This window comes from Jaculus jaculus, chromosome 5 (assembly GCF_020740685.1).
Source record: "Jaculus jaculus isolate mJacJac1 chromosome 5, mJacJac1.mat.Y.cur, whole genome shotgun sequence".
In the NCBI taxonomy this organism is placed as follows: domain Eukaryota; kingdom Metazoa; phylum Chordata; class Mammalia; order Rodentia; family Dipodidae; genus Jaculus; species Jaculus jaculus.
In genome coordinates this window covers 30,473,816-30,497,677 of record NC_059106.1, presented here as the reverse complement: position 1 = coordinate 30,497,677, position 23,862 = coordinate 30,473,816, and the positions used below count along the sequence as shown (strand labels likewise).

The following is a 23,862-nucleotide window of genomic DNA, read 5'->3' as shown; positions in this document are numbered from 1 at the left end:
AAATTACCCTAGAATCTTGGATTGCTTTCTCCTCAGACATGAGCCACACGTTCTTTTTATAATTTCTCTCTCCGTAGGTAATCAGCCAACTCTACAGCTTCAAGCAGGACTGGTGAAGCATGAAGTGGCAATCCACCACAAACCCTGCTCTGACCTCTAGATCCATGTAGCTGGCATCCTATCTGACATCTCTCATGAATGCTTAGGTGCCACACCACATCATGTTACAGATAGAGCATCTGACTGTCTCATTTCAACTATCACTTTGTCTTGTTTAATTTTTCATAGAATATGACTCTAATGGATAATTATTGAAAAGTTGATCAAATTTAGATTAACCAGGGAAACACCTCTGGATGTATCTATGGGGGTGTTTCTGGAAAGAAATTGAACAGACAAGATTCACCTTGAACGTGGGTGGCGCCATCCAATAGCCTAAGGTCTCAGACTAAATAAAAGGGAGAAAGTAAGCAGAGCACCTGTATTCATCTGTTTGCTCTGGACACAATGTGACCAGCTACCTTGTACTCCTGATCCCCACACCTCCTCTGCTTCTTTGGTACACCCATTATTGTGTATCAACATATTCTGAAAGTATTGTTTCACTATGCTGATCACCTAGGTGATTCAGTCTTTGCATGATCTCCCTTGTTACAGTTTGAATACAAAATCTCCTAAGTGGAGGTTAGGACCCTAAGTGGGTCAGGAGGACGTGGGTCTTGAGGTTGATGGCTTGATTCCACTTCTTGTCCACCCTCGCGTTCTTACCCATCCACATCCTACCATCAAGGCTGGAAGCTGCTCTGTTACCATAGCTCCCACCATGTTGGATTGTAATCCCTTGAACCATGAGCCCAAAACAACACTTCCTTCCTCAGGTTGTTTGTGCCAAGTGTTTTGTCACAGCAACAAGAAGACTCACACACTCCTCAAGGACCAAAACGTCTTGCTTTTAGTTTTCTTGTAGTCAATAAAGACACAAAGTAAATTGTCAAGTTTTATTTTTGTTTCTTTTGCATGGTTAAAAGAATTACAGGGTTTTCAATTTAGAAAGGCATCTAATCATCACTATCAAACATTTAAAATAATTAGCTCAAGAATATAGCTAACATATATTATAGGTGGAGCTTGTTAAGTTTATTAATTTGAACATAATGTGACTAAGATGCCATAAGCCAGCATATTATTCAGCCAGACTGCATGGCAAGCATATGCCAGAGTCTGAATAAAGATGTCTCAACCATGGACCTCCTTTGGCATCTAGCTATTTACTACACTTATAAATATGAAGTATCAACAAATATAAAGTCTAGCAAAATATCTGTGTTCCTGACAGATACATTTAATCAATTTTTCTTGTATATAACAAGGGATTTCTTACTTACTTGTGCTTTTCTCTAGTTTATTTTGGTGATATAACTGTACACTTTTGGAAACATAGAAAATAAAATTTAACCTGAACCCATTAACAAGACTGATAAAGGCCGGGCATGGTGGCACACACCTTTAATCCCAGCACTCAGGAGGCAGAGGTAGGAGGATTGCTGTGAGTTCGAGGTCACCTTGAGACTACAGAGTAAATTCCAGGTCAGCCTGGGATATAGTAAGACCCTACCTCAGAAAACCAAAAAAAAAAAAAAAAAAAAAAACCCAAAAACTGATAAAAATCACACAAGTAAGCTTCTTGTCCAACTTAAGAGCAGCGGTTATTAAGTCAAGAGATTACAACAGTTAACCTGGTGGAGCAGCAGCATTATGAAGAAGGCTTTCACAGCCTTTGTTTCCTCTATTCCTTTACATTCTCAGACATTTTTCTCGTCCACATGAAGCCATGGGCTAGGACTGGCATTATGAAATTACTAAGATTGGCAATATTAAAAGATACAAGGAACCTTATAGGCAGGTAGATAGGTTGAGACTCATGGGTCACATACTCCTAAGTTAACAAGATCATTGAAACCATTTTTAAAACTATAAATAGTACGTAGCAGCATAAGAAGATAATTTGTTTGTTTGGGAGAACTTATAAATATATTCTCAAATGAAGTAGCGACATACTTTCATCTATACTAATTGTAGTAATTTTTCAAATGGTTGCTTAAATGAACCTAACAATAAAGGTATTTTGAAGATATAGTGCTTCATTAGATTTGAAATCTTAAACTTGAAAGTAACATACGTCAAGTAGAAATAGTACAAGGACTCAAGGTATTTTGAATAGCAAAACACTTTTATTGGGGGTGAGAAAACTCATTTGTGTTTGTGTATAGTCACTAAAGGCTTTTATAGAAGAAAACATTTACTGGGACAATATTCTAAATTGTGGGATGTTACTGAAGGATACTGATGCTAGAAAATAGTACTTTAGAGTTTGTTGCTGCTGTTTTAAGCTGTACTTAAAACAGAAACAGAAGATGATCTTAATTTTGTTTTTAGTTTTATTGAACTGAGAATATAAGCAACCAAATAGCTACAAATACTGAAAATAAGTAACCAAGAACAAACCCATAGATGGTAAACACAGGAAGAGACAGTAGCCCAAAACTTCTCAGCATTAAGTCAGCCACATTATGAACTGGTCACGTAGGTACAATCCAGCCAAGGATCAGCAAAGCCACGGCCTGATCAATGCACACTTACCTTGAAGCTGGAATAAGTAGATGACAGGGAACCAGGAGTGGAGGTGGTTTCATACAAGAGACACTATAGATCACATCAGTAGGTGACCACAGATTCTTGTGAAGGAAGTGGACATTTGAAGGGAAACCTGGAGATATTCCAGCACATGCTGTCTTTGTCACTTAGGACATATGGGTGCATCAAATGACATAGTTTAAGGTAGCATACCTCTAGTCTTGATCAAAAGAAGGTTTAAGGGGCTGGAGAGATGGCTTTGCAGTTAAGGCACTTGCCTGCAAAGCCTATGGAATTATGTTTGACTCTCCAGGTCCCACATAAGGCAGGTGCACGCGAGGTAAGCGCACAAGGTTGCACAGGCACACCGGGGTGCACAGGTGCTGAGTTCGATTGCAGTGGCTGCAGGCCCTGGTCTGCTGATTCTCTCTCTTCCCTCTCTCTCTCACACACACATTAAAAAAAAGTCAGTATGTTGGGCTTGCCTCAAAAAAAAAATTAAAATAAAATAAAAGGTTTAAAGGGATGGGAACAGCAGGATGGGGGAGAGATGGGTGGAGGATCAACGAAATCTAAGGATGTATGAAAAGGGCATAAGTAAGCCTACTACTTTGTAAGCTAACTAATGATTATAATTAAAAATAAACAGATTTGAATGAAGGCACTCTGTATAGGTAGTACTGCTTCCAGAAGCCATTAATTAATAAATGAAATTTATTTTGCCAGGAGCGGGATGTATTCTTAGGAGTTGTTAAGCAGTTACTTTCTCATTATTGAGACAAAATGCCCAGCTAGAAGTAGCTTTAAGAGAAAAGGTTTCATTCAGCTTACAATTTCAGAGGGCAGAGTCTATTGTGGCAGGAGCAAGCAGCCAGGCTCACATTGTCCTGTCATCAGGGAGGAAGTAGAGGAAGAAGAACACCAAGTGGGGCTGGACTATGAAATGCCAACACCTGGCCCCCAGTAACACACTTTAATTCCACAACACTTTCTTGACACCTCCAAAAAAATACAGACCACTGTCACTGCTCTTGGTTGCTTACCAGAAGTAGCAAGTAAGATCCCATTGCTGAAGACAACATGTGTTTGGATTCAGGACACAGAAATCAAGCTGAACTGAATTGGAAGCTTCCTCCTTGCTGGGTAGTTTTCACAGTGCTGGAAGGTGCTGTGGAGGCCCCTGGGGGTGGGGGGAGTCACCAACAGTTGTACTGAGCAGTGGACCTTGCACGCTACAATAATGACCTGCCAGGCAAGGTGTGTCCACGGATGTGCTATGACCGCTATAAGAGTAACCAACTGCTCTCTGATTGGATTTGAGGCCCACTGCACAGGAGGCAATTCATGCCCAGTACTGAAAACCTGGCCAAAAGTCTGTGACTATGGAGGTCATGGGATGTAGTAGGGAAGGTACTACTTTTGTTGTTTGGCTAAATGGATATGTCTCTTCTGGATTCCTTCTAAATATTTATGTTTACACTTGTACTGCTGATCTTTGCTTTGGTGAAAGAAACTTTTTTTAAAAGTTTTTTTTTTTTTTTTTTATTTTTGCAGTGGACAGTATTACTGCAAAGACTCATAACCGGTCAAAGTGCTGTGAATAAGTGACTGTTGAGTGTTCATCTCTAAATGGGACAAGCATAACTACTCTGTACAAGGCTCAAGGAACATAACTGAAGAGGGAACAGAAATAATTTAAGATTCAGAGGAGAGCTGGAGAGATGGCTTAGCAGTTAAGGCACATGCCTGTGTAGTCTAAAGACCCAGGCTCGACTCCCCAGATCCCATGTAAGCCAGACGCACAAGGTGACACATGCTCATGGTTGCTCATGCACACAAGGTGGTGCAAGCATCTGGACTTCAAATACAGTGGCTGGAGGCCCTGTCGTGCCAATCTCTCTCTCTTTCACTCTTACTTGCTCTCTCTCATAAAAAAAGAAAAGAAAAAAAAAAAAAAGAGATCCAGAGAAAAGGGAGACATGTTGTGAATAACTGTCTCTAGACGTGACAGGGCTGTCGCACTCATCATCTCATAGTGGGCATAGTGGACTGCCCCAGGGACCAGTTAACATTCCATCATAGATAAGGGAGGGCTCACACTTCACACAAGCCCCCACTGAAAGCCACAGAGGAATTGGGAAGATGAGCAAGAGTGCTGCTTCCATGGTGAGCCTGGCAATCAGCGCCAAGGTGAAGGAGACCGACGTTGAGGACACTCAATACATACCAAAACAGAGATCCAGAGACCCCTAAGTAGTCTAGTTTAGTAGACCTAAAACCCACCCAACACAGATCAGGGAATTTTGTGGAAGAGGGGGAGAAACATTGTAAGAGCCTGGTTGGGACATCATGCCCAGAGGTATTGCCCCACCCCCAGTAACTGACTGCTTCTCTCACAACACATAACCCGCAACCCCAGGAAAAACACCTGTAACCCCACTGAGGAGGTCCCCCAGTGGAATGGGGGCGGGGAAAGGATGGTGCCAACACACGATATGTTCATACTAAGTATGTCCATAATAAAAGAGAAAGAAGAAAAATATATATGTAGACATACATATAAGGAAAATAAAGAGAACTGCAGATGTAAGAGTTATTTTAAGTATTCACACAGGCAAACCTCATGCTATATTTAGTTGGGGAAAACTTGGCATGTAGTAACTAGAAAGAAGCATTAAACATTTGGTTCTTTTTTTAAAAAATATATTTATTTATTTGAGAGAGAGAAAGACACAGGGAGGGAGAAAGAGAGAGAATGGGTGCCCCAGGGCCTCCAGCTACTATAAACCAACTCCAGACACATGAGCCACCTTGTGCATCTGGCTTATGTAGGTCCTGAGGAAGTGAACCGAGGTCCTTTGGCTTTGTAGGCAAACGCCTTAACTGCTAAGCCATCTCTCCAGCCCCTTTTTTCATTTTTTGTTAGGCAACTATCCAGAGTAACCCAGGCAAATTTTAACCGTAGGATAGAGAGCAATTTACTGGTCTATGCACATGTAGAATGCATGAATGAATATGGACTGGAATTTGGCTCATCAATAACGAGCCCAAACTGTGAATTTAGTGGCTTTGAGTTTAAGTTACTATTGCTTTGTTGAAAAAATACTATACCCTTGATATCAGCCCTTCTCAAATTTTGAGTGAGATTGATTCCAAAGGCATTGAGAAAAAGACATGCACATCATCAGTATAAATGCACTGTAGCTTCCCCAAAATTCTCGACACAATGCAGGTTCCACCAGTGGATAACTGTAGGCCTTATCAGCTTGGTACAGAAAACAGTCATCCAGCATACCTTTCAGAGACTTTGCCTATCTGTGGCAATAATCACCATCAATGCTACTTTGCTGTGCAAGGCTCTAACATCGCTGCAGTCAGTCATAGTGTTCAGAATGAATTTTTAGAGAAAAGAGATGCTTTCTGTGCTTCAGTTAATAATATTTTTGACTTATAGATATGGACAACATTAGGCTCCAGGCATCCAAAAGCAATCTTGCTCCATCTGTACTTCAGCAAGTAAATCCATGTGAGGTTGCTCTTGGACATAAATAACCATGGAAGGCATGTGACCAGGGGCTTATGATGGAGTCTTCCTGGTGTGTGTACATGCGTGATCTTTGTGAGAGCATATGTTTTTACCTTCTTCAGCATATGGAGGTAAACAGAGGTCCCATTGTACTTGACTTAGATTATTCATGCGGCACGTGGATTCTGAGAGCACCAGATACATTAACTAAGTCATTAATTCTCACCAGTACCTCTCCATAAACCACATATTATTATTCTTTAATGGCTGACAAAACTCAGTCAGGAAAGATAATTGCCTTGCTCAAGGCCACAGAGGGAGTCTTGTGTCAGAACAGAATTAGACTTGAGTGATTTTTGGCCTAGAGGCTTGTACTTGGTCTATCAGGCCATTGTGCTAGGAAGAGCCTTTTTTGCTACTTTTTTCTAAGTGTGTGTGTGTGTGTGTGTGTGTGTGTGTGTGTATCCATGCACACACTTGGCATTGCGTATGAGTGTAGGTATCAGAATAGCAAGATCACATAGCCAATTCTTTTTATTTTTCAGTATTAGGATAGCATTCACATAATGTGATGCACTCTGAAATTTGTTTTCTTCCTTTTCTCATTTCTTTGTTTTGTCCAAGAAAGAGCGAGGCTGAGTAACAAATAACATGGCTAAAATCAGAAGCGCTTTTATTTATGTATTTATTTATTTTTGAAATTGGAGATTATATGGCTCAGGATAGTCTTGAACCTATTGTGTAGCCACAGATAATCTTGAACTTCTGATACTCCTGTCTCTATGTCCTAAGTGCTAGGATTCTATGTGCACACAACCATGGCCAGTTTATTCAGTGTTGGAGATAATTCTACCAATGGAGCTACATCTTCAGCCTCCATTTATTTATTTATTTTTTTCAAGACAGGATCTTACTAGGTTGCCCACTCTCGCCTTAGCTTCCAATTCTGCCACCTCAGCCTCCAGAGAAGCTGCAATGCCAGAGTCTGCCAGTCTGCCACTACTCCCGCGCAGAAGAACCTGCTTGTGTAATACAATATCCCCAACACTCTTTCTGTCCACAGACCAGCTCACACAGCCACAGTTTGAGCAGATTGTTGTTCTGTGCAGAAAGGTGCTTTAGTACAGTGACAGAGTATGCAAGATCAGGGAGAAACATACGGAATAAGAATTCTGGCTTGACGGCTGGCTGATGGCAATAGCCACACAAAGACAGATGCACCACCAAATGGCACATTCATCTGGAGCTCGGTTGCAGTGTGAAGAGGCCCTGGAGCCCATTCTCCTTCTCTCTCTCTCTCTCATACATGAAAGAATGAATAAATATATATGTTTTTTTTTTAAGGAATTCTGGCTTGAGTACTTGGCTTGAGTCAGCATGATTTTGGGAGATTGTGTCAAACCTTCTGTCTCAGCTGCTTGATCTGCAACGTAAGTGTGGAAGCACTGTCACCAGGGTCTTGTGAGGACTGCTCGAGACACATATTCACGATGCACTTACACACTGTGCTGCCCTCCAGGAGAGCCCAACAGAAGCTAGATGCCATCACCTTCTTCATGACCAATAAATGAGAGGAGTTCTATTTCTTCAAAGCAATCTTGACAGTATTCAAGTACCCTTCTAAGAATGTCCTTCTTTTTTTTTTTTTAATTTAGAAATGCTGAAGAAAAAAATCACCATACAGTTTAAAATCAGGGATTGGGGGCTGGAGGGATGGCTTAGTGGTTAAGGTACATGCCTGCGAAGCCTAAGCACCCAGGTTCGATTCTCCAGGTCCCATGCAAGCCAGATGCACATGGTGGCACATGCATCTGGAGTTTGTATGCTGTGGCTAGAGGCCTGGTGTGTCCATTCTCAGTCTCTCTATAACATCCTTCTCTCCCTCTCTATGTCTCTAATAAATAAATAAATAAATAAGTAAACTTTTAAAAAGTCAAGGATTAGGGTGCAGCTCAGTGGCAGACTACTTACTTAGCATGTGCCAGGCTCTGCGTTTGATCCCCAGCACCACATGAACACATAAGAATTAATGAATTAATCAAAGTAGGATAAAACCATCCAGAGAAATATATCTGGACAGAAGTGAGGAGAATATAGAAATATCAGGAGAAATGCCACGTTCTCAGACGTTGACTCACATGCTGATCATGAATAAAACTGTTGGCTCCTATCATTCCACACTCTAACACTGACCTTCCATTGGGTGGGCTTCATGATAAAGGAAGTTCTTCATGGGAGTATCTTAATTGCTAAGGCTGTGGATTGCTGAGGGCCAAGTTCTATGTTCCACGGCTCAGTCTAGATTGTTGGTTGGAAATGAAAATCACAGCAACGGAACAGTGATGTGATCAGTCATGACACTGAGCTAGGTGTCTGGTAATCTGAGACCAAACAGGCAGCGAACAGGCACCGTGTTAGGTAAATAGCACACAGACATGCTGCTTGCATTCAGAAAATAATATCCATATTTCACCCTCAAAGTTATTAGAACTACAGAAACAATAGCTCTTTAGAAAGTCCAAATATAATTATCAAGCTTAGATTGTAAAGGAGTTGGAAAATAAAATCAAGGAAATCTTCTGGAAGACAAAATACGAAGCAAAAATATTAGTGAAAGGTAGACCTCAAAGGACAGCAGCTGACTCCTGGTGAAAGGCACACCTGTAGAGGAACCCATGGGTGTATGGCTGACCCAGGCCTTCTCAAGAACACTCGTAGGCCCCAAGACAAAGAAGGGAGGCTTTTTCTATTATGAAGGGAAAATTGGTTTCAATCTGAAAACTGATGCCTGCTCAAACTATCACTGGAATGTTAAAGGAGGATAAAGATATTTTTGTACATGCAAAGTCCCAGAAAGTTCCCCACCCATTTGGTTTTCCTTATGACATTTCTTGAGAATGTGCTTCAGCAAAAGGATGTAAAGGAAGAGGTACCTTCCCAGGAGTCAGGTGGGAATGAGCAGAGCTGAGTAACAGAAGGAACCTACCTAAGAAAAGCAGTTGTGACAAAGGACTCTGTGAGTGGGGCCATATCCATGTTGTTCCTGGAGTATTACAAATGCCCAGAGGAGAAGACCAAGCTTTAAAAATTATAAGAATAATATAGAATGATTCTTGGCTTGGCGATGAAAACATTTATGAAGTCATATTACTTATACACTTTATTTATTTTTAACATTTAGAATGAACCTAGAGATAAACCATGGAAGACCTAGTTCTGATAACAAAACACAGTATCACTACTTTCATGTGGAAATAAAAGTGTAGAACTTAACATTTGAGGAGGGGAGGGGCAGCATTGGAAACACATAACACGGATGATCATTTAAGAAATAAGGTCATTTAAGGAATACACTAAATAGACAATGACTTGGAAAACCTTGAAATATACCAGGATGCACTCACTTACAAATTACACAAGGAAGCCACAGTTGTGGCCCAAATGCAATAAACATTCTAAAATTCTAACACCAAGATCTCAGCCAGGTCTACAAGGACACAGAACAATTCAGACACAATCCTCATGTGGCATGACATTGAGATATTGTTTGGGTCTTTGTCTGAATCTTGAGCCAAGGTCTACCTGGCCTGGTAGTTACTCTGTAACTCAGTCTGGCCTTATGGCCTTGAACTCATTGACATTCCCCTGTCTCAGCCTTCTGAGTGCTAGAATGACTGTAGTACAGCATCATGCCCAGGTGAGAGTTAGTTACTTATTTCATGTGGATTGACCCTCTCATGCCAGCCCAGTCCTCTCTCTACTCTCTCACTGCTGGGCTGGGCTGCAGTTTGTAATCGCGGGGTGACCACCCAGCCAAAAGCGTGATGGAGCCTTTATGGCGCAGGGTTATTCCTGCTCTCCAACAACTGGAGGTACCTATGAGCACTGCATAACACAGCAGTTTACTTTTGAAAAGAGTTCTGATTAAAAGCAGAAGCAAAAGTACATTCTAACGATGCTTTTCAAAATAGCCCAGTCCTTGCAGTCCATTTCAAAATTCCTGTGGTGTTCTCAGAGAGAGAGGCACAAAGGAAATACCACTCTATTAATTGATAATATTCCTCTAGCTTATTTCTTTTCACAAAATGTGCATTATATATATTTATCTTGTACTGTGATAAGAAAAAGTTTTACGTTTTGAATGATTTTTTAACATGACCTCAAATCAAATCTGTTGTCCAAAAAGTTGTTTTCACTCAAAAACTCTCTTTAGATACATCATCACAGTTGGTCTAAAGAAGGTTATCACCCACCTGGAGTCTCTGTGCTGCTCTCCTGACACACCTCACACACACACACACACACACACACACACACACACACACACACACACACAGTGGTACACAATGAATGACTGCCTGAACATTCTTTGGGTTGAAGTAGTTAACATTCTTTTATCAAGTATTATATTTGCTGGAGTTATTTCCCCTATCAACAAACACTTTCCTGAAAAACAGCCAAAATGCAGTCTGGCCAACAACTCCTTTTAATACTTGCAGTGTTCGAGTCTCTGGTTCATTCACCTTTTATACAGCACCTTGCTCTCAGATTTTGTACAAATACTTCATTGCTTGAATGGTCAAAACAATAATAGAAAGCTATGGAGAAAATATCTTTTTTTTTTTTCCAGATAGGCATTTACACCTCTGAAATAGCACAAATTATATCATTGCATATTTATTTATAATAGTTTTTTAAGAGAACAGGTAGAATTAAAATTATAAAATAAACTTGCTTTTCCCATCACATCAGCATATCTACTTCAAACAAAAATTTTTAAAAATTTTTACCATGAAATGACCAGACCAGACTATTACATTTTAAATAGAAGGCTCAAAATATACTAAATGAATTATTGTGAAATATTTCTCAGATTTAATATGTAAAATAAAGAAAATTACTATCATATTTTTAGATATGATTTAATTGTCCTCTGATTATATATAGTAAAATAACAGCTCTCCTTATGACATTTCTCAATTCTGGGTCAAATATTCAATAATATTCTTGCTAAGAGACATGTTTTAACATGCACCTGAGGAGGCTCATTCAGTGATCTAGGTGACCATGATAACAGGGTTTTTCTTCTTCTTCTTCTTTTTTTTTGGCCATGTTTAGCAAAGCACTATGACATCACATTAGCATTCCTGATACAAATCCTCTTGCTACTTATTTTGGTTTCAGAAACTTATTCTTTTTTTTAATATAGATAAACAATGAGAAACTTGATGCAAACATTACTAGATTATGAAAGACTATAGAGCACAAGGAGAGAAGCTCTCGGAGTGAAAGTTTTCCCTATTCCTTAATCACTGATGAAAAGTTCAGCGGCGCTCATCTCCTAATTGTTCCAGCGGCGCACTCCGCGATGCGGGGACGCGCTGCGCGCACACAGACAGGGAAGGTCCGAAGGGGCTACGAGCGAGCGGAGGGTCCCCGCGCGCCCGACCCGTCGCTGCCTTACCTTGCGCCGCAGGAGCCTTTCTCTGGGCCGGGGTTGCCGCCGTTAGCACTGCCTGCTGTTTGCCCAAATTCCCTTCGCTTCCAGTTTTCAGAATCTTTTCAGCTAAGCTGATTTTTTTCTGTTTGCTGTTTAAATCATCCTTCCTGGACGACTGAAGCTTCGCTGCTGCATTAGCGAAGAAGGGTCTGACCGAGCGGGAGGATTTGGACATTTTCATCAGCAGAAAACAACAGCAAACCCAAGCCCAGAATGGTACCTGCTGGAGCAGAAGATTCTTTAAAAAAAAAAAAAGAATCCTTTGAGCTTTACTTTACAAGGCCACAGCTACAGTATGGAATTCAGCTGAACTGCCACTTGGCCTTTTTTAAAACAAAGACACCAGGCACCCTGCAGCCACATCTCCCATTCACCAGACCTGTGGAATGTAAATGAGTTTGGAAGGCGTGGGTGACAGTTCTGCAAAGGCAAACGCTCCAAGTTCAGTGAACAGCAGATTCTGGAGCAGGCAGTGTGCAAAACACACACACACACACACACACACACACACACACACACACACACACGGGGAACTCCTTAGCACGCCCAGACTAGACACTGGGCAGTCAGAGATGGAAAATGAATGTAAATATTACCACACCCACTCAGGTACCATCTGTGAAAATGAGCCAAGTGAGTGGTTTATAGGACTATGAGGCACATATCATGTCAGTTTCCTACCTTGCCACATTCCTGGATTATATTCCAAGTATGGACAGTGTAATACATCCCCACCTACAGAATTCTGCTGTTTACACAGAACGCGCATAGTACCATCAAAAAGACAGCAAACAGAAGACGGCACTTTTTATATCTTTTTAAGGTTGTCATGGGGTCTCCATTGACAAAAGGGGAGCTATGTGTCTGTAGAGGTAGTGTGGGATGCATGTGTGCTTCTGTGTGTACGTGTACACACATGTGTAAGCCTGGGAATATGTCACTTTGCCTTTTAAAGAATGTGGAGTTTGTTTTAATGAACACGTGTTATTTGTAATTACCATGCTTTCTGAAAGAACAACAGTAATGATATAAAAGTTGAATGTGTTGGAAGGCTCACATTTTTTTCTAGGTTGAAAACATTACTTCCACCAGTTGAGTACTCAACCCCTACCAGAATCTCATAACCCCTTCCCACTAAGGGTAGCTGTTTCCCCTCTTAGTTTCGCATGTCAGTGATTTTTATGACTCGGGGTTAAGCTGTTTCCAACCTCAATTATTCTGTGTTCCCTTAGGGAGAGTCTATACAAAGTCTCTAAGAGCTGTAAAAAGGTTCTGGGAATTGGTGATCATATAATTCCACTCCAAGTGTAAATACCCCGATAAATGCAGCTACTTAGCACTTTATCAGATGAGGATTACATGCTAGGGAGAGCATAAATTTTGGAACCAATTGGAACAGACTTACCACTGAATTCTACGTGTGGGCCCAGCCTGAGCAAGCCTAAGCAACTTCCAACTAATAAAATAGGGACAGTGACGTGGGCCCCATTGGGTTGCTGTACAAGTTACTGAGATGACAGTTCTGTTCCTTGTCTGGCATGTGGTAGCATTCAATAAATACACATTTTCTTACTCTATCTAGCCTTCCAAAAATTCCTGATGTTAATGGTTCTAGCACCATCTTATAAAAACAGACCAACGCTATAGCTTCCCTTCTGACTCAGATCAGAAAGTCCACAGTAGAATCATATCCATGACCCCAGCCCTATAAAACAGGAGGAAGTCATGTGACAGTGAAACCTCAGTGTTCTGACAGGAGCAACCTGTGGAAGTAACCAGCCGCCGTGTCCCCAAATGCTGCTGTAGCTTAAAACCCATCCTGTTCAGCTGCAAAGCATAAAATTCGCGTGACCCCTTTACTTTTTGTAACTCTGTCCAAGTAAGATGATTTTTTCTACCTGCATGAGACCCCACCTTCTTAATCTTCCCCAGGTATCCTCCTTTTCAACAGCACACTGGAAGTTAGCTTTTGTTTCAGGAGTAGATTTTCAAGGAAATTAACTTTGGCTACTTCATGCACTGTCAAGTACAGGGCATCAGAGCTGAGCAGGGATGCAGGTACCCAAAGCCAAAAATGCCCACTCATCAGCCAAGTGACCATAACAAAGGCCAGACTGACTCACCATCTGGACCCTCGATCCAAGTGCTGACCCAGAGCACAGCTAGGTTCTGGAGCATACAGCCTCGCGACTGCCGATGTCTGGGGAGGCAGCTGAAGGAGGGTGCCAGCAGAAAAGTGCGATTGCTTCCCGCTGCCACATAAAATATGTGCTCTCCCCATCCAGTGAGCAAAGCATTCCCCAGGGATGGCATGACCCCTGGTTATAGCTTGCTTGTTTCTTTCCCCAGCAAGGGCCAGGATCATCAGGTCCATTTTATGAAGGAAGGAAGAAAACTGCAAGTCATTATGAAATGGGTCCCCTGAAGGGTTGGAACCCATGTTAGGGCTCTCCAGAGAGAGAACCAATTGGAGATGTGTGTTCTATAACATATATGCAGATATAATTATACATATTATATACATGCACACATGTGACTATATGTATGTCTAGGTATGCATGCATGAAAGGCATCCATTGGGAGATGTATATTTGCATGCCTGTATGGATATTGACATACATGTTCTATACATGTATATGTAAATAGTTACAAATTATCAGGCATCCAGTAGGATATATAATACATATAGGGCTATATGTATTATAGGTTTATATATTTAGTAGACAATATACATGTATGTAAGCTATATAATGCATATATTATATATATATATAAATATATATATACACATATATATATATATTAATAGGATATGTAGGTATGTGTTGTATATAACCTGAATGCTTGGACATCTGGGGTCTGTGTTGGTAGGATAATTATCTCTAGGCCTTGTGTTTTTTGCAAGTCTGAGAGATTACAGAATTACCCTAAACCCCTGAAAATTAAACATTGCTAGACTCTACTTCAAGTCCACTAAAATTTCTGGGAAGAGCCCAAGATAGGTTCCCAGACCTTTACCACAGCAATTTTCAGGCACCTCTTGATCTCAGTGGGCTTTAGGGGCACCTCTAGATTGTGTCCCTGCTTGAAGGCCCTAGAAGGGACTTTCCTTGGCTCTCAGGGTGACTGCACCTTGGGGCCAGAGGGTCCCCACAGGGCTTCTTGCTTCCTTTATTCCTTCTGTTTTGTTGACACTATCTGCCCTTCACAGGTTGTGTGGTGGGTCCCTGATAAAAGAACCTGAGAAAATAAACTCACGGCACGTGCTACCACATCGCTTTTTGTGACCACGCTTGGCATGAGCTGTGATCCTTGAGCTCAGTGTACTCAGTGCCACTCAAGAAACAGTTTATCAGCCTGTACCAAAGCTGGGCATGGCTTTGCAGGAGGCTGCTTCACGTACAAAGCCATGGCCTGAGAGCAGCACATGGGTTGTTACGTTTGCTCCTTACTCACCGATGCTGTATGACTCAGTGTTCCCGAAACCCTCAGGCAACCATCATATCAGACCATCCCAGCTCTGGTCACCAGTGCATGGGGCCCTTTTATTTTAGAACAAGGAAGGAACGCAGAAGCATTTGCTTGACCAGTTAGCACAAGAAGTGCCCTGCAAAATCCTTATACAAACTGAAGACAGAAATAAGCACGAGTGGTTTGACTCACTATAAAAATGATCCTTATTCCTGAAAAGTATCTGAGGGGGTTGACAAATGCACTACTAGAATTCGCTTTGCACAGAGTTAAAATAAGAAATGAATAATACTGGAGACAAGAGGAAAAGACATTTGCTTCTAAGTTTCCTAGCGTCAAAGCAAAAAGAGAAGAGGACAGTTTGAAGGGTTTCTGCTATTTATAAGGAAGCTGCCATGGAATCAGATCAGATTTGGATTGTGGGTGAGCACCCCTGCTTCGTTCTGGGAAGTAGCCCTGGGACAAGCTCATTCTGGGAATGCTGCACTCTACGATGGATCACTTCTCTCTTGTGTCCACCAGATCCAGATCCTCACGGCTGCAGGCTGCACTCCTTCCGCAGCCCAGCAGACACAGACTCTTCTTCTGAACTCAGGTTTTCTCTCTGCTTATGTTCCTGTGTGGTGGATATCGTCCCACACTGGCCCAATCCCAGTGTGGCTCAATTCTCCGGCCTTGACACTGGCCTTTCCTTTAAGACTGTGTCAAGCTTTCTGCGGGTGCAGGGACCACCTCTAACCTCCGGGCCCTGTGCTCCTCTCTGTCTCTCAATGTCACTGTTCATATCTCCCAAACTGGCTTGAACATCCACACCTGTTCATGGAAGGTGGGCCAGAAGTTGTCCTGTTTCAACATAACAAGTTGTTTTTTTTTTCAAGATAGGGTCTCACTGTAGCCCAGGCCGACCTAGAATTCACTATGTAGTCTCAGGGTGGCCTTGAACTTCCTACCTCTGCTTCTCCAGTGCTGGGATTAAATGCATCACCATGCCCAGTTTTCAACATTGCAAGTTTAACCAAACATATTCCCACTGCTTTTATTTTTATAGTTTTGTTTATTGTTGAGGCAGGGTCTCACTCTAGCCCAGGATGACCTGGAACTCACTCTGTAGTCCCAGGCTAGACCTGAATTTATAGTGGCCCTCCTACCTCAGCCTCACAAGTGACAGGATTAAGCATGTGCCCCCACATCTGGCACCCCCACTGTTTCTGTCAACATGAGGACATCTTCCTGAGCCACGTTTACTGTTATTACTATCGGGTTACTGTGCTTTGTTTTGAGGCAGGGTCTTGTTATGCATGGAAGCTGGTCTTGAACTCCCTGTGCTCACATCCCCAGCACTAGGATTACAAGCATACACTACCACCCAGCTACCATTAAATGTTCCCTTTGCACATTTGCTCTCCCTTCTTCCCATCCTCTCATACATGTCTAGTTTTCCATGACTAGGAGTCTCCAGCCCCCGCACCCCCCCTCCCCCACATCACTCTGGAATTCCTCACTACTTTGAAATGATTCTTAGTCAAAGGAGGGAACTTGATGCTGCTTACCATGAGTAGCTTGGGTAGGTCAGCTACTTGTTCCTGAGGACTCTTTTCTGACCTCTGACCCTCTGCTGTAGCTCCTGAATTTTGTCCTGTAGAGCGCCTCTAGCTGCCTGAGAACTGGAGGGCTGCTGGGCACTGCTCGCAGGGCCAGTTCAAGGCCGCAGCCTGCAATGGCCCTGTGATTAACCGCCTGTCACAGGCTAAGGCCAGGTATCTCCTTTCATGTGCAGCTTCCGCTTTGCATAAGGATCTAATACCTGCAGTTAGCCCACATAGTGAGATCTGGAGTCTGGCTCTCAGGATCTCCTTTGTGCTCTGGTTCACCAAGGCTTGCTCAGAACTTGCTTCTGTCATCTAGTCTGTTTTTCAGATCCCAAAGGCATAAACTGACATTTTTTGGGGGTACCACTCAGAATCTCCATGCTTGCTGGTTCTTTTCTACAGCTAACTTAAATTCCTCTCATGGACTTCAAGCAAACTCTCTCTTGTTCTGATAAGACATTATGAGAGAGAGAGAGAGAGAGAATGGGCACATGCCAGGGCCTTCAGCTGCTGCAAACAAACTCCATACACATGCACCACCTTGTGCATCTGGCTTACATGAATCCTGGGGAATCGGACCTGGGCCCTTTGGCTTTGCAGGCAAGTGCCTTAACTGCTAAGCCATCTCTTCAGCCCAAGTGAAATTATTTATAAAGAAAATACTTTCTCATATTTTTCCAGAGTCCCTAAGGAAATCCCACATTATAAGGGTTCTATACACTATCTGAGTTTTTCCATGACTTACAGAACAAGTTGGTTGGTGCCACCATTTGAGAATGCCTCACTGCACCTTAGAAAATAGAGTGGCCTAGGCTCTGTGTTGTTCCCCACATACAGGATGCCCTCTGAGTGAAAAGATACGTGACAATTCATACCAATGAAAACACCAGAGGTTATGTCAGGACCTGTTGCAGTCAGGTTCACATCGCTGGTAGAAATCACTCAAACAAGAGCAGCTTGTGGGGGAAAAAAGAGGTTTATTTTGGCTTACAGGCTCCAGGGGGAAGCTCCATGATGTCAGGGAAAATGCAACATGAGCAGAGGGTGGGAATCCCCGCATGGCCAACATGAGGTGGACCATAGCAATAGGAGTGTGCCAAATACTTGCATGAGGAAACTGGCTACAACACCCATAAGGCCGCCCCAACAATACACTGCCTCCAGAAGTCATTAACTCCCAAAACTCCATCAGCTGGGAACCTAGCATTCAGAACCTAAGTTTAAAGGGGACACCTAAATCAAACCACCACATTCCACCCCTGGCCCCCATAAACTGATGTCCATACATGATGTAAAATGCAATGCATTCATTCAACTTTTAAAGTACCTATATATTTTTTTATCAATTCTAATGATATTCACACATTTCCATAGTCCAAGATCTTTCAACTGAGCCATAGTACCAAAACATGACCTCTAAAATCGCATAACAGCACAGAACAAACATTCACATTGCAAAAGATGTCACTGGGCATAGCAAAGAAATACTCAAGCAATATATGACTTAAACAGGGCAAACACCAAACTCCGTAACTCCAAGTCCAACAACTCTAGCAGTGACCAGTCTCCAAATCCTATAATTCTAACCAGCAACAAGTCTTTAGAGTTTCAATTCCGCCCCTCCAGCTAGGCTATTCACGGTCCTAGAAAACTTCATCCAGGGCTGGCAGCTCTCCTTAGCAGCCATCTCATGGTCCTGGCATCTCCACTGGGTCTCCACTGCAATCCACCGTTTATCCTCATGGCCCCGCGGAGTCTCCATGCAATCAACCAGCAAACCTGCTTCACACTGCCCATGGCCATTTCCAAAACACAAGACCACACTGCAAACTCAATGACCCTCTCTTTCCTGCATTTTTTATGCTCCACAATACCAGGTAGGGTGCCAATTTGTCAATTCAGAGGGGCATAAAGCAGACTTTGAAGAACAGGACACTTACTGAGCACCCAGGCCCCTTCAAAAAAGTCTACATTCTTCCTGTTGCCCAACTACAGGTCAGCTGGCCCAATCTCAAAGGTTGTAATCTCTCAATTGCAGCTGAACGGGCAACAGTTCACCCAAAGATTTTTCTTTCTGTGCCATATCTGTCTGCTAACACCAGTTCATTTCCACACAAAGCAACCCTGCACAACTTGTCAGGACATGGGCATAACAGCAAGCTTCTCACACAAACTGCTGGCCCAGTCCAGGCAAAGCTCTTTCTCACCCTCATAAGCCAAACCTCACAGTCCATAGTTCTTACTGCATTCAGGTCTTTCAACTCTGACCAGAATAGTCAATCAAGCTGTACTTACAGCACTGCAAGGCATCTCTTAGGCCAAATCCTTCCACATTCTTCTTGAAAATTAGCTCCAAAAGGCCAAAGCCACACAGTCAGGTGTCTAGCAGCAATCCCACTCCTTGGTACCACTTTACTGTTGTAGTCAGGTTTGCACTGCTGGTAGAAATCACCCAGCCAAGAGCAGCTTGTGGGAAAAAAAAAAAGAGGTTTATTTTGGCTTACAATCTTGATGGGGAAGCTCCATGATGGCAGGGAAAATGATGGCATGATCAGAGGGTGGACATCATCCCCTGGCCAACATAAGGTGGACCATAGCAACAGGACAGTGTGCCAAATACTGGCATGGGGAAACTGGCTATAACACCCATAAGCCCGCCCCCAACAGTACACTGCCTCCAGGAGGCGTTAATCCCCAAATCTCCATTAGCTGGGAACCTAGCATTCAGAACACCTAAGTTTATGGGGGCACCTAAATCAAACCACCACACAGGGTCCTAACCCTTTATAAATGATGATGATTATTATTAGCAATTACTAACGTCAACTAGGTACTTACTGTACTTCCAACACTGTCCTAAGTCATTTATCCCTAATATTAACCTTAAGAAGTAGATAGTTTGTTAGCTTATTTTACAGATAAACAAGTTGAAGTACAAAATTCACAGACAATAAATGTAAGTCCTTGGTGCTAGAGACTCGGCTTGGTAGTTAAAGGTGTTTACTTGCAAAGCTTAATGATTGGGGTTTGATTCCCCATTATCTACATAAAGCCAGATGCACAAAGTGGCACAGGCATCTGGAGTTCATTTGAAGTGGCAAGAGACCCTGGTGTGCCCATTCCCTCCCTCCCCCTATCTCTTTCTCTCTCCCTGAAAATAAATGAATGAGTTTGGATTTAAATTTTATTTATATTTATTTAAGAGAGAGAGAGAGAATGGGCATACCAGGGCCTCTAGCCACTGCCAACAAACTCCAGATGCATGTGCCACCTTGTGCATCTGGCTTAAGTGGGTACTGGGGAATCGATCTGGGTCCTTAGGCTTCATAGGCAAGCACCTTAACCACTCAGCCATCTCTGCAGCCATGAATTTGGATCTGAACTCAGGACAAAGGGTCTCATAATCTGCCTTCTCTAAGTCACAAGTCTGGCTGTAAACCACATAATACCATAGTATTCTTCATGTGCCTATTCAATCACAGAGGTGACCTGAAAAGGTGTGTCTGCCATCTTGGATATTGTATGACGGACCCCATCTGGGGACAAGAGTCCCTAGACAGGACGTGTGCATTGTTTAGTGACCTGGGGGCCCAGCAGCTCTAGTCTGGAAGAAAACATCCTGTGTTTGGGAGCAGATGGGCAAGCAGGGTGTGCAGGGTGCCAGCAGGCAGCGACCTGTATGGAGCCCAGCTGGTGGCAAAGGCCAGGCAGAAGGAGGCAGAGCTGCAGGGAGGCAGTCTTGCTCCCCGGAGGAGTACAGTGCACACACATGTGCCTCTCTACAGCCTCTCGAACTTTCCTTTTTCCAGGTCTCCTGATCTGTTTTGCTGACCAGCTGTCAAAAGAAACAATTTGGCCGCATTTGCTGCTCCCCACCATGTGGAAAACCCAGACTTGTTAAGGAGTCCTTGGAAAATCATTTTCACCCTCACATCGGAGTCATGTAAAGAAGGTTTAGTATTTACCTGTTTAATCACAGGGTTGCTTCAGTACTCAAGTGAGATAATGAATATGAACCTACTGTACAAACTAAAGAATGCCAAGTTCACAATGAATCGAAGTGCATAGTTGTTTTGTTTTTTTTTTTTGCCTGTGTGCACCTGCGTGTGTGTACGTGTAGTGTGGCATGTTATGTGAGCTGTAGGTACACGTGTGTACAAAACTTACACATACTTTGGCTGCTCTCTCTATGGTTCATTTGTGGACTTCCTTGACACAGGGTCTTTCGCTCAACCCAGAGTTGGTGTTTTTAGACAGCCATAGTAATTCTCTGACCCCTAGGGACCAGGTTTATAGACATGCATGGCAACTTTTTGCATGGGTTCTGGGGGAAACTAAGCTTGAGCAGTCTCAGCCTAGGAGGCTGTCCTATTTAAGTGCTATTGGGCCATTTTCCCACATCCAAAAGTCATAATTTTAATGATATATAAATGCCAACTTCCTATTCAATTTTCTTCTGCCTAAGGACAGGTTTGGAAAAATGGCAGAATGTTCTATCACAAGAGTCAGCACAATTTTTCTATAAAGGGCCATACAGTAAATATTTTCCACTTTCTGAGCCGAATGGTCTCTGTTAAATAATTCAACTTGGCCTTTGGAGCATGAAAACATCATAGACAAAATGAAGACCAATCAGCTCCTCTGCTGCCTAATTAAAACTATCGATAAAGCCACGTGGCTGGACAGATTCACCTGGTGTTTGCTGAGTCTCATTCTATAATGGCCACTTAGAACCATTTGTGAGTGATACTGTCATTCTCATTCTCATCTCCATGAATCAGACCCTTGTCTTCAATCTTGGATCCTGGAAAGAAACTGCAAGGTAAGGTAATCGCCAGCACAGACTGTCCCAGCTCTCCAAAACAAAGGTTTGTACGTTCACATTCCTCAATTTCCTGTTAAATGCTTCAGGAAGAGTTCTTTATTTAATCACTCTGATTTCTAAGAATCCTTTAAAAAGCCTTTTTTTTTTTTTGTGATTTCAATAAAAGTCGCTTTACACCACGATGTCACCCATCTGTGCTTCTATATTGTAAAGGAATCTAGAATGATTTAGGACACGCTTCATTATGCTATAAAATTGTCAACGTCAAGAGAAATCTCTTTTTTTTTTTATTGCAAACACTGCCATACATAGAAGACTGAGCGACTCATCTGAACCAACACGTAGAGTTGGAAGCAGTTTGAAAAGTTGTACAAAAAAAGTGTCAGACAGCCAGGTTGCATGGAGGCTGGGATGCTCTAATCACAGACAGTAAGAATTCCATGTGCCATTTTAAGAACTATATTGGCTTTTGGTGCAAGTTAAAATTTTACATTTCAGAGCATACTCCTGAATGAAGATTTTTAAAAAAATATTTTTATTATTTACTGAGAGAGACAGAAAGAGAGAGAGAAAAATGAATATGCATGTTAGGGCCTCTTACAAAATGAATGCTACACACATGCGCGTTTGGCCTTAGGTGGAAACTGAGGAATTGAATCTTGGGCAGCAGGCTTTACAAGTAAATACCTTTAAGGACTGAGCCATCTCCTCAGCCACAAGATAGACTATTTGTTTTTATCAGGTTGGTCTCTCATGGTGTAATCAAAAGTATAATTTAAAATCTAACAACCTTAAACACTGGATCATTTCAAAGCCATTCCTTTTTTTTTTTTTTTTTTTTTTTTGAGGCAAGTCCGACAGACTGGCCTTTTATTTATTGTTTGTATGTGTGTGTGTGTGAGAGAGAGAGAGAAAGGGAGATAATTGGAGCACCAGGGTCTCCAGGCCCTGCAATCAAACTCCAGATGTGTGCGCCTCCTTGTGTGCATGTGCAACATTGCATGCTTGCATTACTGTGTCTGGCTTACATGGGACCTGGAGGGTTGAACATGAGTTCTTTGCAGGCAAGTATCTTAACTGCCCAGCCATCTCTCCAGCTGAAAAGCCATTCTCATTACTTTTTAGTAACACTAATGTATTCAGATGAGGTTTAGATACTTGTGATTCTAACTAATGGACCAAACTTTCTGCTTACTATGACATGCAAATGTGTCCATAATGATCACATTCTGCTCTCCGTTTAAAGCCTCCTAATTAGTCCCACATAATTCTGAGAAAGAAAACAACAAGGAGACTTAAAGAAGGTAGAGCAACACCCAGTTGGTTATTGGTGAAAAGAGGAACGATTACTTCTTTCTCTGTAATTTATAAAGGTGATGGGGTTTCATTTGCACAACTTCAAATTAGCTTACTTTTTAGTTATTTTAAAACATGCAGCATATTGAATTTTCCAGGTCAGTAAGATCCAAATCTTAAAAAAGAAAAAAAAAAGTGATTTCATAACTTCCAGACACTGGTGGAAATGCAGCATGACATTTAGTTCAACAATATGTGACACAAAACAACAATGTAACCTGCTGCTTTTGAGGTTCTAAAAGAGATCCTTTCTAGTTTCCACCGGGATTAAATGCTCTAATTTAACAGTGGTAGGGAGCATTATCAATCATGACACCAAAGAGTAAAACTGAATAAAAGTAAGAACGGCTTAAGCTTCTGAGGAAATCCTGTAGTTTAACTTCTGATGAAGGAGAGGAAGGGAAAGCACATTCATTAAACATCTTGCAAACATTGTACCCAATCCATCCCCAAGGTCAACACACATGTTTGAAAAGGTGGGTAAGGATTACATTTCCCCTTTCTCTTTATTAAAGCCCATGCATTCTGTATAAAAACGAAGCCCAACACACGGGAAGAGAACAAAATTAAGAAATGACTCTAAAATGTCATTATTTGCAGATAATATGATTCTACACATAAAGGACCCTAAAGACTCTGCCAGCAAACTGTTGGAGCTGATAAACACTTGTAGCAATGTAGCAGGATAAACACACAGACATCAGTAGCCTTCTTACATACTAACAAGAAATATGTTGAAGATGAAATCAGGGAATCACTTCCATTCACAATTGCCTCAAAAAAAAAGGTACCTTGGAATAAACCTGCCAAAGAAGTGAAGGATCTCTACAATGAAAACTTTAAAACACTCAAGCCAGAAATTGCAGAAGACACCAGGAAATGGAAAGATACCCTATGTTCTTGGATTGGAAGAATCAATATAAAAAAGCACCCAGGCTGGACAGATGGTTTAACAGTTAAG

At 42.1% G+C, this 23,862-nt stretch overlaps 1 protein-coding gene across 7 annotated transcripts in view; it reads right to left on the bottom strand.

Annotated features, from left to right (window-relative positions):
- Kiaa1217 (KIAA1217 ortholog) overlaps positions 1 to 23,862 on the bottom strand; it is an 815,686-nt gene that overhangs the window by 466,908 nt on the left and 324,916 nt on the right. For 2 of the 7 annotated variants that reach the window (XM_004659754.2, XM_045151347.1), the window contains exon 1: positions 11,625 to 11,844. The exons of 1 other annotated variant lie outside the window; for it this stretch is intronic. In XM_004659754.2, the coding sequence (XP_004659811.2) occupies positions 11,625 to 11,841 (217 nt within the window). In that variant the 5' untranslated portion in view covers positions 11,842 to 11,844. Of the gene's footprint in view, positions 1 to 11,624; positions 11,845 to 23,862 lie in introns of those variants that run through there. 4 more of the 7 variants (XM_045151355.1, XM_045151357.1, XM_045151358.1 and 1 more) reach the window with 3 other exon arrangements.